Raw genomic sequence first — 13,861 nt, 5'->3', positions numbered from 1 at the left:
ATTTGAAATCACGAGCTTTCAAGAGTGCTGCTCCTTCATCAGGTGAGTAGTTACTCCAAAAGCTTGTGATTCCAAACAAATCTGTTGGACTTTAACCTGGTGTTGTGAGACTTCTTACTGCGCCCACCCCAGTCAAATCTCCACATCGTGCAACAAAGAATGCACTGGCCTAAAAAAACAATCGAGTTCCATCTGGCCTGATATGCGATCATGGTTCATGTAGCAACATGAAGAATTGGCACTGCCTCAACACATGATGCGCACAGAAAATGGTCCACTAATTACTGGCGAGAGTCTGACCTTGGGTGAATAGATTTATGAGTTTGGTGAATGTGGTAGGGTGCAGTGAGCCACCCACAGTGGATATTCTAGTTTCTCCTGTAATCTGGTACACACACATTTTTGCCATCATGCATTATGGACAGAAAACAACGATATTACCACCGGAGCAAGGCTTAAATCCGTTGACCTGTGTAAAGTTTAATTTATTTATTAGTGTCACAAGTCAGCTTACATTAACACTGCAATGAAGTTACTGTGAAAATCCCCCAGTTGCCACACTCTGGTGCCTGTTTGGGTAATTTAGGGAGAATTTAGCATGGTCAATGCACCCAACCAGCACGTCTTTCGGACTGTGCAAGGAAACCGGAGTACCTGGAGGAAACCCACACAGACATGGGGAGAAGGTGCAAACTCCACAGACAGTGGCCCAAGCCAGGAATCGAGCTTGAAGGGAGGCAATATTCATGCATGTTTATATTACTAAAGCTTTCCTCATCCCAAAAGCATTTCTATGTGTCTACACTTCCGTCCCTGGAATGATACAGTCAGTTTTAGCAATATAATTACTAGGAGGGAAGGCCTTCGAAGCTGATGTGAAACAAGCTACAAAGTCGAAACAAAGTGACAGCAGGCCTCAGAGGTGTTGTGACAGTCCTCCGCCAATCAGGATTTGACACTGGCGCCAAAGGCTGTAAACATTTTGCTATCAGGCAGGGTACTGTGGGTCGCTTTGGAAACGTGTGCTGGTTTGAAATGTAACCCTAAATCAATTTGGAGAGGAAGTGGACTCTCAGAGAGGGGGTGGGGGAGGATCGAGGCTCGTACTGAAATCAGTGTGTGGATTATAGAGGAGGAAGCAGTGTCTCAGACTCTCCTGAGCGTTGGAATTGAGATAAGCGGATGGCAGCAGTGCCTCTGTCTGGTTCCACGAGACAAGTTTAATTTATGGATCAGAAAGAGCCCCTTTGGATGTCAGAATTTCCAAACGTGGCCAGATGCAGTGGATCTGGGCGTTACTGAATTCAAGCCAAAGACAGCCCGTTGTATCATTGCATCAATACTTAGTTTATAAAAGAGGTAGTATTTGTTTGGTCTTCAGGCCGGCAGATTTACAATTCGGAAACAAATGGTTTTGCGGTTTGTAATTGGGGGCACGGTGACTTATCCAGCTGTTTAGCCAGAAACATATTACATCGGGTTAATCCAGGTTTATCAGCTGGAAAGATACGGTGTGTTTATTCATGGATTTCTGTAGTTCTTGGTTACATACTTTATGAAAATGAGTATATCTGTGTGTGTGTGGCTGGGTGGAGGCAGATTAGATCCAGAGCCTCTCTGTGTTGTGTGGTTTTTGCAGAGCAGAATTCTCATGTTACTCTGAATTGCTATCAGCCGGAGTTTGTGAAGGATGCCGTCTCCCTGGGTGGGTGGCTGGGTGATTGGCCCTTACTTACAGCACAGCAGACGGACAGTTGCTCTGACCCCAGGGACACGGCTGATATTCCGCCCTGGCGTAACTCTCCGCACCGTCCAGTACCGAGCAAGTAACGTTCTTGGTTACAATGTAAGCACACCAGTTTCTGCAGGAGAGGGAAAGAAAGCACACATCAGCGCAGGCAAAGGGAATTAGCTGCATTACCCTGGCTTGGCGGCAAGACTACAGCAGACATACTGAAACATCTCCCCTTACTGCTGAGCGTAACAACTTTCCCACCTGGGATTCTTTTGGAACGGGGATTTTACATAGGGTCCGCCCTATGGATAAACCTTACCAAATGCAGCCAGGTCAAGGTGCGATAAATAACGAAATAATCAAATTACCCTCAATGTAAATGACTTGTTCAGCATTCTTAACATCAATTTATTTTACTAGCAAAGTGTATACAAGCTGCTGGTGTAAGTGTAGGGAGAGGAATACTCCTTGTGGTCACTGTTTGCTGCTAAAGTTCCCCCAAAGTGGACTGGCCTCAGAGTTGACTTACTTGTTGCGTCCCGTGGCTCTGTTGGCAGCTTGCTGGGGCGTGGATCTGGAGGAATAGAGATTGTATCTGGAAGAAGGAAGAGTTGCTTCCACATCAGACAGCAGAACGCTGATCAGAATCAGAGAGCAGCTCAGCAAAATCATCTCGCTCTCGGCCACTCTTCCGCTCATTGTAACGGGGACAGTTCTTTTTCTTCTCCCTCTCCAATATTCACCTCCTTTCTGGGCAGAACTGCCCAGCACTTTGAACCGGGAGATGGCGGACCAACTTTGTCTTCAAAGCTGCAGCAAGAGTCCCGAGCTTGGGCTTGCGGCAGGGAGCAGGCTGTGGTGGACTTGGAGTGGAGCTGCCTTGTGGAGAGCTCTCCAGCGGGGAGTTGCTCTGGGCTCCGGTTTTTCCTGTAGCACAGTGGGCTGAAACTTTTTTTTGCGGAATGACGTTAATCTTTTTTTGCACTGGAACTTCGGGCACACCACTGGGAACTCAGTTCCTTGTTTTTTTAAAAAACAAAACTTGGCTTAAAGCTCTATTCCAATGTCTTGATGGGAGGCTGCCTGGTAACGTCAGTGCATAAGCATAGCGAGTGTGTGCGCTGGAAATCTGCAGCAGAGTAACTGAGGTACAAAAAGTACGCGAGAGACTTAAGACATCAGCTGAAGGGAATGTGAGTGGGATGCCAATTCAGCGTCCCTCCTTGTTCAACATCTTGTCCGCCACGAAAGTAACTTTCTCCTACCAACACCACCCCACCCCCCCGGACTAGCTTGCCAAGAAACATTCAGTTTAGATTGTAAGTTCAAGATAAAAATAGCACGTTTGTAATCTTGCTGGAACACCTCATTTATTTAGTATTTCAATTTGAGCACGATATCGGACATATTTTACAGAAACGTCCAACATCTAAAATTAGCATTAGCAAAAGCACAAAAAGAAATGAGCAAACAAATTCATGCTGTCAAGAATAGTCCAGGAAATCTGTATAATGAGGAGTATTCAACGCACCCATCTACCATTTACCCTGTCAACTGTTTCCACTGGAGGTTAGTAGACTGCATTAAAATATAGAAGGTCTAGCGTGAAACCAAAAGGGAAAACGCTGGGAAATCTCAACAGGTCTGGCAGCATCTGTAAGGAGAGTAAAGAGCTGACGCCTGGAGTCCCCATGAGCCTTTGTCAAAGCTCAGCTGAGATTTTCCAGCATTTTCTCATTTGGTTTCAGATTCCAGCACCCGCAGTAATTTGCTTTTATCCAATAAGGTCCAGAGCGACCTGGACAAGGTGGAGGTGGGAAGGATTTTTTTCTTGTGGGTGCAGCCGGAACTAGGGGCCACTGAAAATTAGGGGTCACGCTTTTCAGATAGAGATGAGAAGTTTTTTTTCCCTTGGAAGAAGTGTCTCAGAAGGCAGGGGTCATTGAATATTTTTAAGGTAGAGGTCGACAGATTCTTATTAGGCAAGGAAATCAAAGATTATTGGGGAAGATGGGATGTGCAATTCAAAACACAGTTAGTTTGGTCTTGATCTTATCAATTGGTGAAACAGGCTGGAAGGGGCCGAATGGCCTACCTCTCCTGTTTCCTGTTTGTATTCATCAGTTACCAACAGCTTTCAATGCTGATTGATACAAAAGGGGAAAATATAATGCACAAAACTAAAATGTTGCCAATGCTGGAAATCTGAAATAAAAACGAAATGTTGATAATACTCAACAGACCAGGCCACACTGCAGAAAAATATAGATAACTTTTCAGGTCAATTATCTTTAGTCTGGACTCAGGAAAATATGCTGCAATGGACCCAATGGCAAGCTCTGAGCTGCACTTTTATGTCCTTGTAAAAATTGCAGCTTCTTTAGTTTAATCCACACAATCCTTGTGCTGACTCATTTTGCTAAAATTGCCTCCCTTGTCTTTGAGGAAAGTTCGGTAAACCCATGGGATGTCACCATCTAAACTAATGAAGTTCTCATGCAAAGTCCTTTAATGTAAGAAATCACTTCCAGAAGTGGTTTGTGTTCCACAGCAGCCTTGTGTAAATGCAACCAAGTGTAAAATAATTTTTTTCAAAAAAGACCACCTGGGAAGTTTTAAAAATTAATTTTGAAATATTTTAGTACTGGTGGAAAGCTGACACTCTCATTGCATTGGTCTGAATGTTAGCAATTTAGGTGGTATTCAAAATGTTCAAAATGAACCTCTTACACATCACTATATCATCATGCGAGAGATTGGTGCAGAGCCTGACATTATAGCTGAGTAGAACTTCCCGTGGCTGGTCCTGTTCTTACTTATCCAGTAATAACCAGAGAATCTTCATAATAACTTCTGTTCCACCCCTTTTTCAATTCATTTGGGAATATCATAGAATCTCTACAGTACAGAAAGAAGCTATTCGGCCCATCAAGTATGTACCAACCACAATCCACCTGGGCACTATTCCCATAATCCCACACATTTACCCTGACAATCTCCCTGACACTAGGGTCAATTTAGCACAGCCAATCAAGCTTCCTCACGCATCTTTGGAGTGTGGGAGGAAACCGGAGCATCCGGAGGAAACTCACACAGACACGGGCAGAATGTGCCAACTCCACAAAGGCAGTGACCTAAGGCTGGAATTGAACCTAGACCCCTGGTGCTGTGAGGCAGCAGTGCTAACCACTGTGTCACCATGCCTCCTTCTTGTAGAAGTCTACAATTACATAACAACATAAGAAATAGGAGCAGCAGCATCTAGCCCTTCGAGCCTGCCCTGCCATTCAACAAGATCATGGCTGATCTGAAAGGAATCAGTTCCACTTTCCTGCTTTCTCCCCATAACCCTTAATTCCCTTGTCTGTCAGAAACCATGTAAACCCCAAGCTCTGGAATTCCTTCTCAAAACCTCTCTTCTTCCCACTTCCTTTAAAATGTTCCTGAAAACATACTTCTTTGACCAAGCTTTGGTCACTTGTCCTAATGTGTCCATCTTTGTCTCTTCGTGATGTGCCTCAGGACATTTCACTCTGGTAAAGGCACAATACAAATGTGAGTTGTTGCTGTTCAGCTTAAGTCTGCTGGTCTGACATTTCACTCTTAGGGTCCAAGACCAGTGTTTGTTTCATAAGGATTAAGAAAGATGACAAAAGGAAACCAGAGTCATTGTTAGCTTCACATGTAAGGTGTTAGCATGGATAGAGGATTGGCTGTCTAATAGGAGGCAGAGAGTTGGTATCAATGGGTGCTATTCTGATTGGCGGTTGGTGACTAGTGGAGTGCCGCAGGGATCGGTGCTGGGGCCTCAGCTATTTACCATTTATATAGATGATCTGGAGGAGGGGGCTGAGTGTAGGGTATCGAAATTTGCTGATGACACAAAGATGAGTGGAAAACCAAATTGTGCGGAGGGTGTGGAAAGTCTGCAGAGGGATCTGGATAGGCTGAGCGAGTGGGCGAGGACCTGGCAGATGGAGTACGATGTTAGCAAGTGTGAGGTTATCCACTTTGGCAGGAATAATAGTAGGAGGGATTACTATTTAAAGGGCGAAAAGCTGCAGCATGCTGCGGTGCAGGGGGACCTGGGGGTCCTTGTGCATGATTCGCAAAAACCCAGTCTGCAGGTGCAGCAGGTGATCAAGAAGGCGAATGGGACGCTGGCCTTTATAGCGAGGGGGATTGAATATAAAAGCAGGGAGGTCTTGCTGCAACTGTACAGGGCACTGGTGAGGCCGCAGCTGGAGTACTGTGTGCAGTTTTGGTCGCCGCACTTGCGCAAGGATATTTTGGCCGTGGAGGGAGTGCAGAGGAGGTTCACTAGGCTGATACCAGAGATGAGGGGGTTGGACTATGAAGAGAGACTAAATAGACTGGGTCTGTACTCGCTGGAGTTTAGAAGGATGAGGGGGGGATCTTATCGAGACGTATAAGATAATGAAAGGGATGGATAGGGTAGAGGTTGAGAGATTCTTCCCGCTGAGAAAGGACAGCAGGACTAGAGGGCACAGCCTCAAGATAAGCGGGGGGGGGGTGCAGTTTAGAACGGAGTTGAGGAGAAACTTCTTCACTCAAAGGGTGGTGAATCTCTGGAATTCTCTGCCCGTTGAAGGGGTGGAGGCTACCTCGCTAAATATATTTAAGTCATGGGTAGATAGGTTTTTGGTAGGCAAGGGAATTAAGGGTTATGGGGAGAAAGTGGGAAAGCGGAACTGAGCCACTTCAGATCAGCCATGATCTTATTGAATGGCGGGGCAGGCTCAAAGAGCTAGATGGCCTACTCCTGCTCCTACTTCTTATGTTCTTAAAGCCAGCATGGACTTATTAGGATAGGTCATGCCTGATAAATCTGATTGAATTTTTGGAAAAGGTCGATGACTGAAGTAGTGGATGGGGGGGAATGTCTATGGGTGTCGTTTATATGGAGTTCCAGATGGCACTTGACAAAGTTTCTCATTTTTTAAAATTCATTTGTGGGACATGGGCACTGCTGTCCATTCCTTGTTGCCCTTGGGGAGGGACAGTTGAGAGTCAACCACATTGCTGTGGCTCTGGAGTCACATGTAGGCCAGGCCACGTTAGGATGGCAGATTTCCTTCCCTAAAAGACATTAGTGAACCAGATGGGTTTTTCCAACAATCAACAATGATTTCCTGGTTAGCAATAAATTCTTAATTCCAGATATTCTTTACTGAATTCAGATTTCACCAGCTGCCATGGCAGGACTCAAACCTGGGTCCCAGAACATCAGCTGAGTATCTGGATTAATAGTCTAGTGATAATTCCAGTAGGCCATCACCTCCCCTGACTGTTTGCTACAGTTGAAGTTCATGGAATTGAAAGCAAATTATTGACCAGGTTGGGAAATGGATGAGCAGCAGGAGACAGAAAATAGGGAGAAGAGAAAGGATCAAACTGGCAGGATTAGACAGGCGGTGTCCCACAAAGATCAATGCTGGGACCTCAACTATTCAGTGAATTCAATAGTGACTTCAACAGAGAAAACCACAACTCCAAATTTGTCAATGACACAAGGCAGGTGGTATTATCAGCAATATATATAGAAAGTAGAGGATATAGAAAAGAGATATTGAAATATTAAGTGAATGGACAAAACTGTGGCAATCGGATATCGATGTTGGCAAATGTGAAGTCATTCACTTCCGACCTAAAAAGGCTGGAATCAGAAGACAGATCATTGAAATATGATAAACAGGTACAAAAATATCATAAAGGCTAATGGAATATTAGTTTCTTTAGCTAGACAGATAGAATATAAGGGGGTTTGCGTGCGCAGTGGTTAGCACTGCTGCCTCACAGTGTCAGGGTTTAATTCCAGCCTTGGGTGATTGTGTGGAGTTTGCACATTCTCCTTACATCTGTGTGTGTTTCCTCCGGGTGCTCCAGTTTCCAACCATAGTCCATAGGGGGAGTCGTGTTTGACGAATTTACTGGATTTTTATGAAGATGTGACTAGTGCAGTAAACACAGTAAAAAGTCTGACAACACCAGGTTTTATTTTGTCAGACTTTTTACTGTGTTTACCCCAGTCCAACGCCGGCACATCCACATCATGACTAGTGTGGTAGACAGAGGGGAACCGATGGATGTGGCGTTTTTAGATTTCCAGGAGGCGTTCGATAAGGTGCCTCACATAAGGTTGCTGCAGAAAATTAGGGTACGCGGAGTTGGGGGTTAAGTGTTAGCGTGGATTGAGGATTGGCTAACAGGAAGCAGAGAGGTGGAATAAATGGGTGCTTTTCTGGTTGGCAGTTGGTGACTAGTGGCATGCCACAGGGATCTGTGCTGGGGCCTCAACTGTTTACCATATATATAGACAATCTGGAGGAGGGGACCGAGTGTAGGGTAACAAAGTTTGCTGATGACACGAAGATGAATGGGAAAGCGAATTGCGTGGAGGACACGGAAAGTGCAGAGAGATTTGGATAGGCTGAGTGAGTGGGCGAGGATCTGGCAGATGGAGTATAACATTGGCAACTGTGAGGTTATCCACTTTGGAAGAAATTATAGTAAAATGAAATATTATTTAAATGGTGAAAAATTACAACATGCTACTGTGCAGAGGGACCTGGGAGTCCTTGTGCATGAATCGCAAAAACTCAGTCTGCAGGTGCAGCAGGTGATCAAGAACGCAAATGGAATATTGGCCTTTATCGCGAGGGGGATAGAATATAAGAACATAAGAAATAGGAGCAGGAGTAGGCCATCTAGCCCTTCGAGCCTGCCCCGCCATTCAATAAGATCATGGCTGATCTGTCGCTGCTCAGTTCCACTTTCCCGCCCTCTCCCCATAACCCTTAATCCCCTCTCTTATCAAAAACCCATCAACCCGCGTCTTAAAAATATCTAGCAAGGCAGCCTCCACCACTTCAACGGGCAGAGAATTCCAGAGATTCACCACCCTTTGAGTGAAGAAGTTCCTCCTCAACTCCGTTCTAAACCGCCCCCCTTTTATCTTGAGGCTGTGCCCCCTAGTCCTATTGTTTTTTTTGAGCGGGAAGAGTCTTTCCACCTCTATCCTATCCATCCCATTCATCATCTTATACGTCTCAATGAGATCTCCTCTCATTCTTCCAAACTCTAACGAGTACAAGCCCAGTTTATTCAGCCTCTCCTCATAGCTCAACCCCCTCAACTCCGGTATCAGCCGAGTAAACCTCCTCTGCACTCCCTCCAAGGCCAAAATATCTTTGCGCAGGTACGGCGCCCAAAAATGCACACAGTACTCCAGTTGCGGCCTCACCAATGCCCTATACAGCTGCAGCAAGACCTCCCTACTTTTATATTCAATCCCCTTCGCTATGAAGGCCAGCATCCCATTCGCCTTCCTGACCACCTGCTGCACCTGCAAGCTGGGTTTTTGCGACTCATGCACAAGGACCCCGAGGTCCCTCTGCACCGTCGCCTGCTGCAGTTTTTCGCCTCGTAAGTAATAGTCCTTCCTACCATTTTTCCTACCAAAGTGGACCACCTCACACTTGCCAACATTAAATTCCATTTGCCATTTCCTGGCCCATTCGCCCAGCCTATCTAGATCCTTCTGCAGACTCTCCACACCCTCCGCACAATTTGCCGTTCCCCCAATCTTGGTGTCATCAGCAAATTTCGACACTCTACACTCGGTTGCCTCCTCCAGATCATCTATATAAATGGTAAAAAGCTGAGGTCCCAGCACCGACCCCTGGGGCACTCCACTAGTCACCATCCGCCAATCCGAATAGCACCCGTTTACCCCCACTCTCTGCCTCCTATTTGACAACCAATCCTCTATCCACGCTAACACCCTACCCCCAACTCCATGTCCCTCGACCTTCTGCAATAACCTCTTGTGAGGCACTTTGTCAAACGCTTTCTGAAAATCTAGAAAGACCACATCCACCGGCTCTCCTCTATCCACCGCCCTAGACACATCCTCATAGAACTCCAGTAAATTTGTCAGACACGACTTCCCTTTAATGAAACCGTGCTGCATCTGCTCTATCAAGCAATTCCCTTCAAGATGCCTCGCAATTTCCTCCTTAATGACAGATTCTAACATTTTACCTACCACAGATGTTAAACTAACCGGCCTATAATTCCCCGCCTTTTGCCTGGCACCCTTCTTAAACAACGGCGTAACATTAGCCGTTTTCCAATCATCCGGCACTTCCCCGGAATCCAGCGACGTTTGGAAAATAACCACCAAGGCATCCACTATCACCTCCACCATTTCTTTCAGAACCCTCGGATGCATTCCATCCGGTCCTGGGGACTTGTCCACAATCAGCCCCTCCAGTCTGTCGAGCACCGCCTTTCTAGTAACAGTAATGTCATTAAGACCCTCCAGTCCTACCACCTTTCTATCGCTAACACCCGGCAAATTATTCATGTCCTCCTCCGTGAAGACAGAAACAAAAAAGTTATTCAATACCTTAGCCATATCCCCATCCCCTACCACTAGGTCCCCTTTCTCATCCTCTAAAGGACCAACATTCACCCTAGCCAGCCTCTTCCTTTTTATATATTTATAAAAACTCTTGCTATCCTTTTTTATATTAAGCGCTAGCCCAGCTTCATAGTTTCTCCTACCCTTCCTTATCAACTTCTTTGTCAATCTTTGTTGACATTTAAACCTCTCCCAATCCTCTTCTCGCCCACTACTCTTAGCTACTCTAAATTCCTCCGCTTTTAGTTTAACACTTTCCTTCACCTCCTTCGTTATCCACGGCTTATTACCTCTCCTCTTACTATCCTTTTTGACCATCGGAATAAATTTCCGTTGAGCACCAAGAAAGATCTCCTTAAAGATCCTCCACTGCTCCTGAACAGACCCTCCCTCCAACGCGCTCTCCCAGTCCACATTCGCCAATTCTTCTCTCATCCTACCGTATTTCCCTCTATTCAAACAAAGGACGCATGTCCGGGAACCCACTTTCTCCTCCTCCATCTGCACCAGAAACTCCACCATACAATGATCACTCTCCCCAAGAGGATCCTTCACCACAAGGTCCCTAATTCTACCCGCTTCATTACATAGCGCCAGATCCAAGATAGCTTGCTCCCTCGTCGGCTCCAACACACACTGTTCGAGGAAACTATCCCGGCAGCATTCCAAGAACTCTTCCTCGAGCCCCCCACATCCAACATGGGTCGACCAATCAATATGCAGATTGAAATCCCCCATAACTACGGCCGTCCCATTCCTGCACGCCGCACTTATTTGCGCGTTAACAGCCCGCCCCATCTCCAGATCATTATTCGGGGGCCTATAGACGACACCCACCAGCGTCTTCCTCCCTTTGCTGTTCCTAATCTCCACCCACAACGATTCCACCCTCTGCTCCTTGGCTCCAATATCATCCCTTGCTACCACCGTGATGCTATCCTTAATCAGCAGAGCTATGCCCCCCGCTTTTCCCTCCTGCCTATCCTTCCTAAACACTTGATAGCCCTGTACATTCAGCTCCCAGTCCCTGTCACCCTGCAGCCACGTCTCTGTAATGGCCACCAGATCGTATCCATTTGTGTCGATCTGCGCCATCAGCTCATCCACTTTATTCCGAATGCTTCGTGCATTCAGATAAAGTGTTTTCATCCCAGCCTTCACCTGGACCCTATTTGCCGCAACGCCACCAACTATACTCACGCCCCCTACTCCCTCTATTATTGGGACATCCTCGGCCTCTTCCCTTACATGTACACTGTCCTTAACTTTAGACCTCGTAAGGTCACCTACCCTCACACCCTTCCCCCCCCGTAATTAGTTTAAAGCCCTGTCTACAGTCCTCTTTACTCGATTCGCCAGCGCTCTGGTCCCAGCACGGTTCAGACCAACCCCATCCCTCCCGAACAGGTCCCACCTACCCCAATACTGGTGCCAATGCCCCATAAATTCAAACCCATTCCTCCCACACCAATCCCTGAGCCACCCATTCACTTCTTTAATCCTGTCAACCCTACGCCCATCTGCACACGGTTCAGGCAGTAGCCCAGAGAAGACCACCTTGTCGGTTCTACTTTTTAATTCCATTCCAAGCTTTTCATACTCCCGCCCCAGATCCTCAGTCTGCATTTTGCTTACGTCGCCGGCACCCACATGTACCACAATGACCGGATTCTCACCCTCCCACTCCAGGTTCCTCTGCAGCCCAGCTGCGACATCCCGTACCCGAGCACCAGGCAGACAACACACCCTTCTGTGCACTTTGTCATTGTGACAAAGGACAGTGTCAATACCCTTCACCCCACTATCCCCAATCACTACTACGTTCCTTTTCCTTTTCTCTTTGCCTATGTCCTGCTGCAGCACTGTACCGTGTGCAGCTTGCTCACCAACCTCACCTGCCTCGTTCTCGTCCAACTTGGAAGCAAGAACCTCAAACCTGTTATGCAGATTAAGAGGCTGAGGCCTCCGCTCCTCACCCCCCTTCCTCTTCCCAGTAGCCCCCTCTTGTCCCTGACCCTTAGAGTTAGCCAGTCTAGGGGGGGTGGATGTCACTTGCACCCCATTGACAATGGCACCCTCTCTCCCCTTGATGAGCCTCAGTGTCTGTAGCTCAGAGGCCAGCTCATTTACCCTGAGCTGGAGCTCCTCCAGCAACCTGCACTTACTGCAGACATGGTCACTGGGATGAACCCTAGGGTCCACCAGTTCCCACATCATACAGAAACCACACATCACATGCCCCTCCATTATTTACTGTAGTAGTTTTGAAAAAATTTTTTTTTTTTTGTTTTTTTTGTTTTTTTTTGTTTTTCAAACGAACTCACCTGGCCTTTTCTCTTCAAGCCCTTTTTGATATTAAGCCCTAGTAGCTCACTCTGCTTCCCTCTCACTCCACTGCCCGCTCAGACGCTGCCCGCTGTCTACACCAGGCCTCCTTTTAAACCTGGCGCTGATTTAAATCTGATGGCCCACAACTGCCTGCTAACCACTCCCTCAGAATTCTTAAAGCAGTAAATACAATAAATAAATGCTTTAAACAGTTCTACAAAGAACAAAGTGCTTTAAACTTATTTTAAACTGGTTTTTAACAGGTAAAATCTTAGCTCTCTCTCTCTGCTCCTTCACTCGTCTGCTCCAGCAAACAATGGAAGGCATATAAAAGCAGGGAGGTCTTGCTGCAATTGTACAGGGCATTGGTGAGGCTGCAACTGGAGTACTGTGTGCAGTTTTGATCCCCTTATTTGCGAAAGGATATATTGGCCTTGGAGGGAGTACAGAGAGGGTTCACCAGGTTGATACCGGAGATGAGGGGGTCAGCTTATGAGGAGAGATTGAGTAGATTGGGCCTGTACTCGTTGGAGTTTGGAAGGCTGAGGGGTGATCTTATAGAGACATATAAGATAATGAATGGGCTAGACAGGATAGAGGTAGAGAGATTCTTTCCACTTAGAAAGGAAACCAGAACTAGAGGGCACAGCCTCAAAATAAGAGGGGGGGGGGGGGTCAGTTTAGAACAGAGTTGAGGAGGAACTTCTTCTCTCAGAGGGTGGTGAATCTCTGGAATTCTCTGCCCATTGAAGTAGTGGAGGCTGCCTCATTGAAAATGTTTAAGTCACAGGTAGATAGATTTCTGATCGATAAGGGAATTAAGGGTTATGGGGAGCAAGCGGGTAAGTGGAATTGATCCACTTCAGATCAGCCATGATCTTATTGAATGGTGGGGCAGGCTCGAAGGGCTAGATGGCCGACTCCTGCTCCTATTTCTTATGTTCTTATAGATGTGTAGGTTAGGTTGATTGGCCATGATAAATTGCCCCTCAGAGTTCGGGAAATTAGTAGGATAAATACATGGGGTTACGGGGATGTGGCCTAGGTAGGATTGTTGGCGGCGCAGGCTCGCTGGGCCAAATGGCCTCCTACTGTACTGTAGGGCTTCTACGATTCTTTGAGATGTCACACTTCAGTTATACTAAGCCCTAGTTGATCATAGCTGGAGTACTGTGAGCAGTTCTGGGCACCAAACCTAAGAGAGGATATATTGGCCTTATAAGGAGTGGATTGCTTGATTAATACCATGGCCTGAATGCTACATTTGGGGTGTTCCCAATTGGCATGGATCTAAAACCCATCCCAGGCCAAGATCACGTTGTTAATGCAACATTAGGCTGGGTGCCCAATTA

At 46.5% G+C, this 13,861-nt stretch overlaps 1 protein-coding gene across 1 annotated transcript in view; it reads right to left on the bottom strand.

Moving 5' to 3' along the window:
- Positions 1-2,686, bottom strand: part of LOC145346699 (EMILIN-2-like) — a 54,533-nt gene extending 51,847 nt beyond the window's left edge. The window contains exons 1-2 of the mRNA XM_080194306.1: positions 2,265-2,686; positions 1,737-1,862 (exon numbers count right to left, since the gene is read on the bottom strand). Coding sequence (XP_080050432.1) covers positions 1,737-1,862; positions 2,265-2,434 — 296 coding nt within the window. The 5' untranslated portion in view covers positions 2,435-2,686. The remainder of the gene's footprint in view (positions 1-1,736; positions 1,863-2,264) is intronic.
- Between the last annotated feature and the right edge of the window lie 11,175 nt (positions 2,687-13,861).

This window comes from Carcharhinus amblyrhynchos, chromosome 8, assembly GCF_965287045.1.
Source record: "Carcharhinus amblyrhynchos chromosome 8, sCarAmb.v2.hapA, whole genome shotgun sequence".
NCBI classification, from domain to species: Eukaryota; Metazoa; Chordata; class Chondrichthyes; order Carcharhiniformes; family Carcharhinidae; genus Carcharhinus; species Carcharhinus amblyrhynchos.
This window is presented reverse-complemented; position numbering and strand designations above follow the sequence as displayed.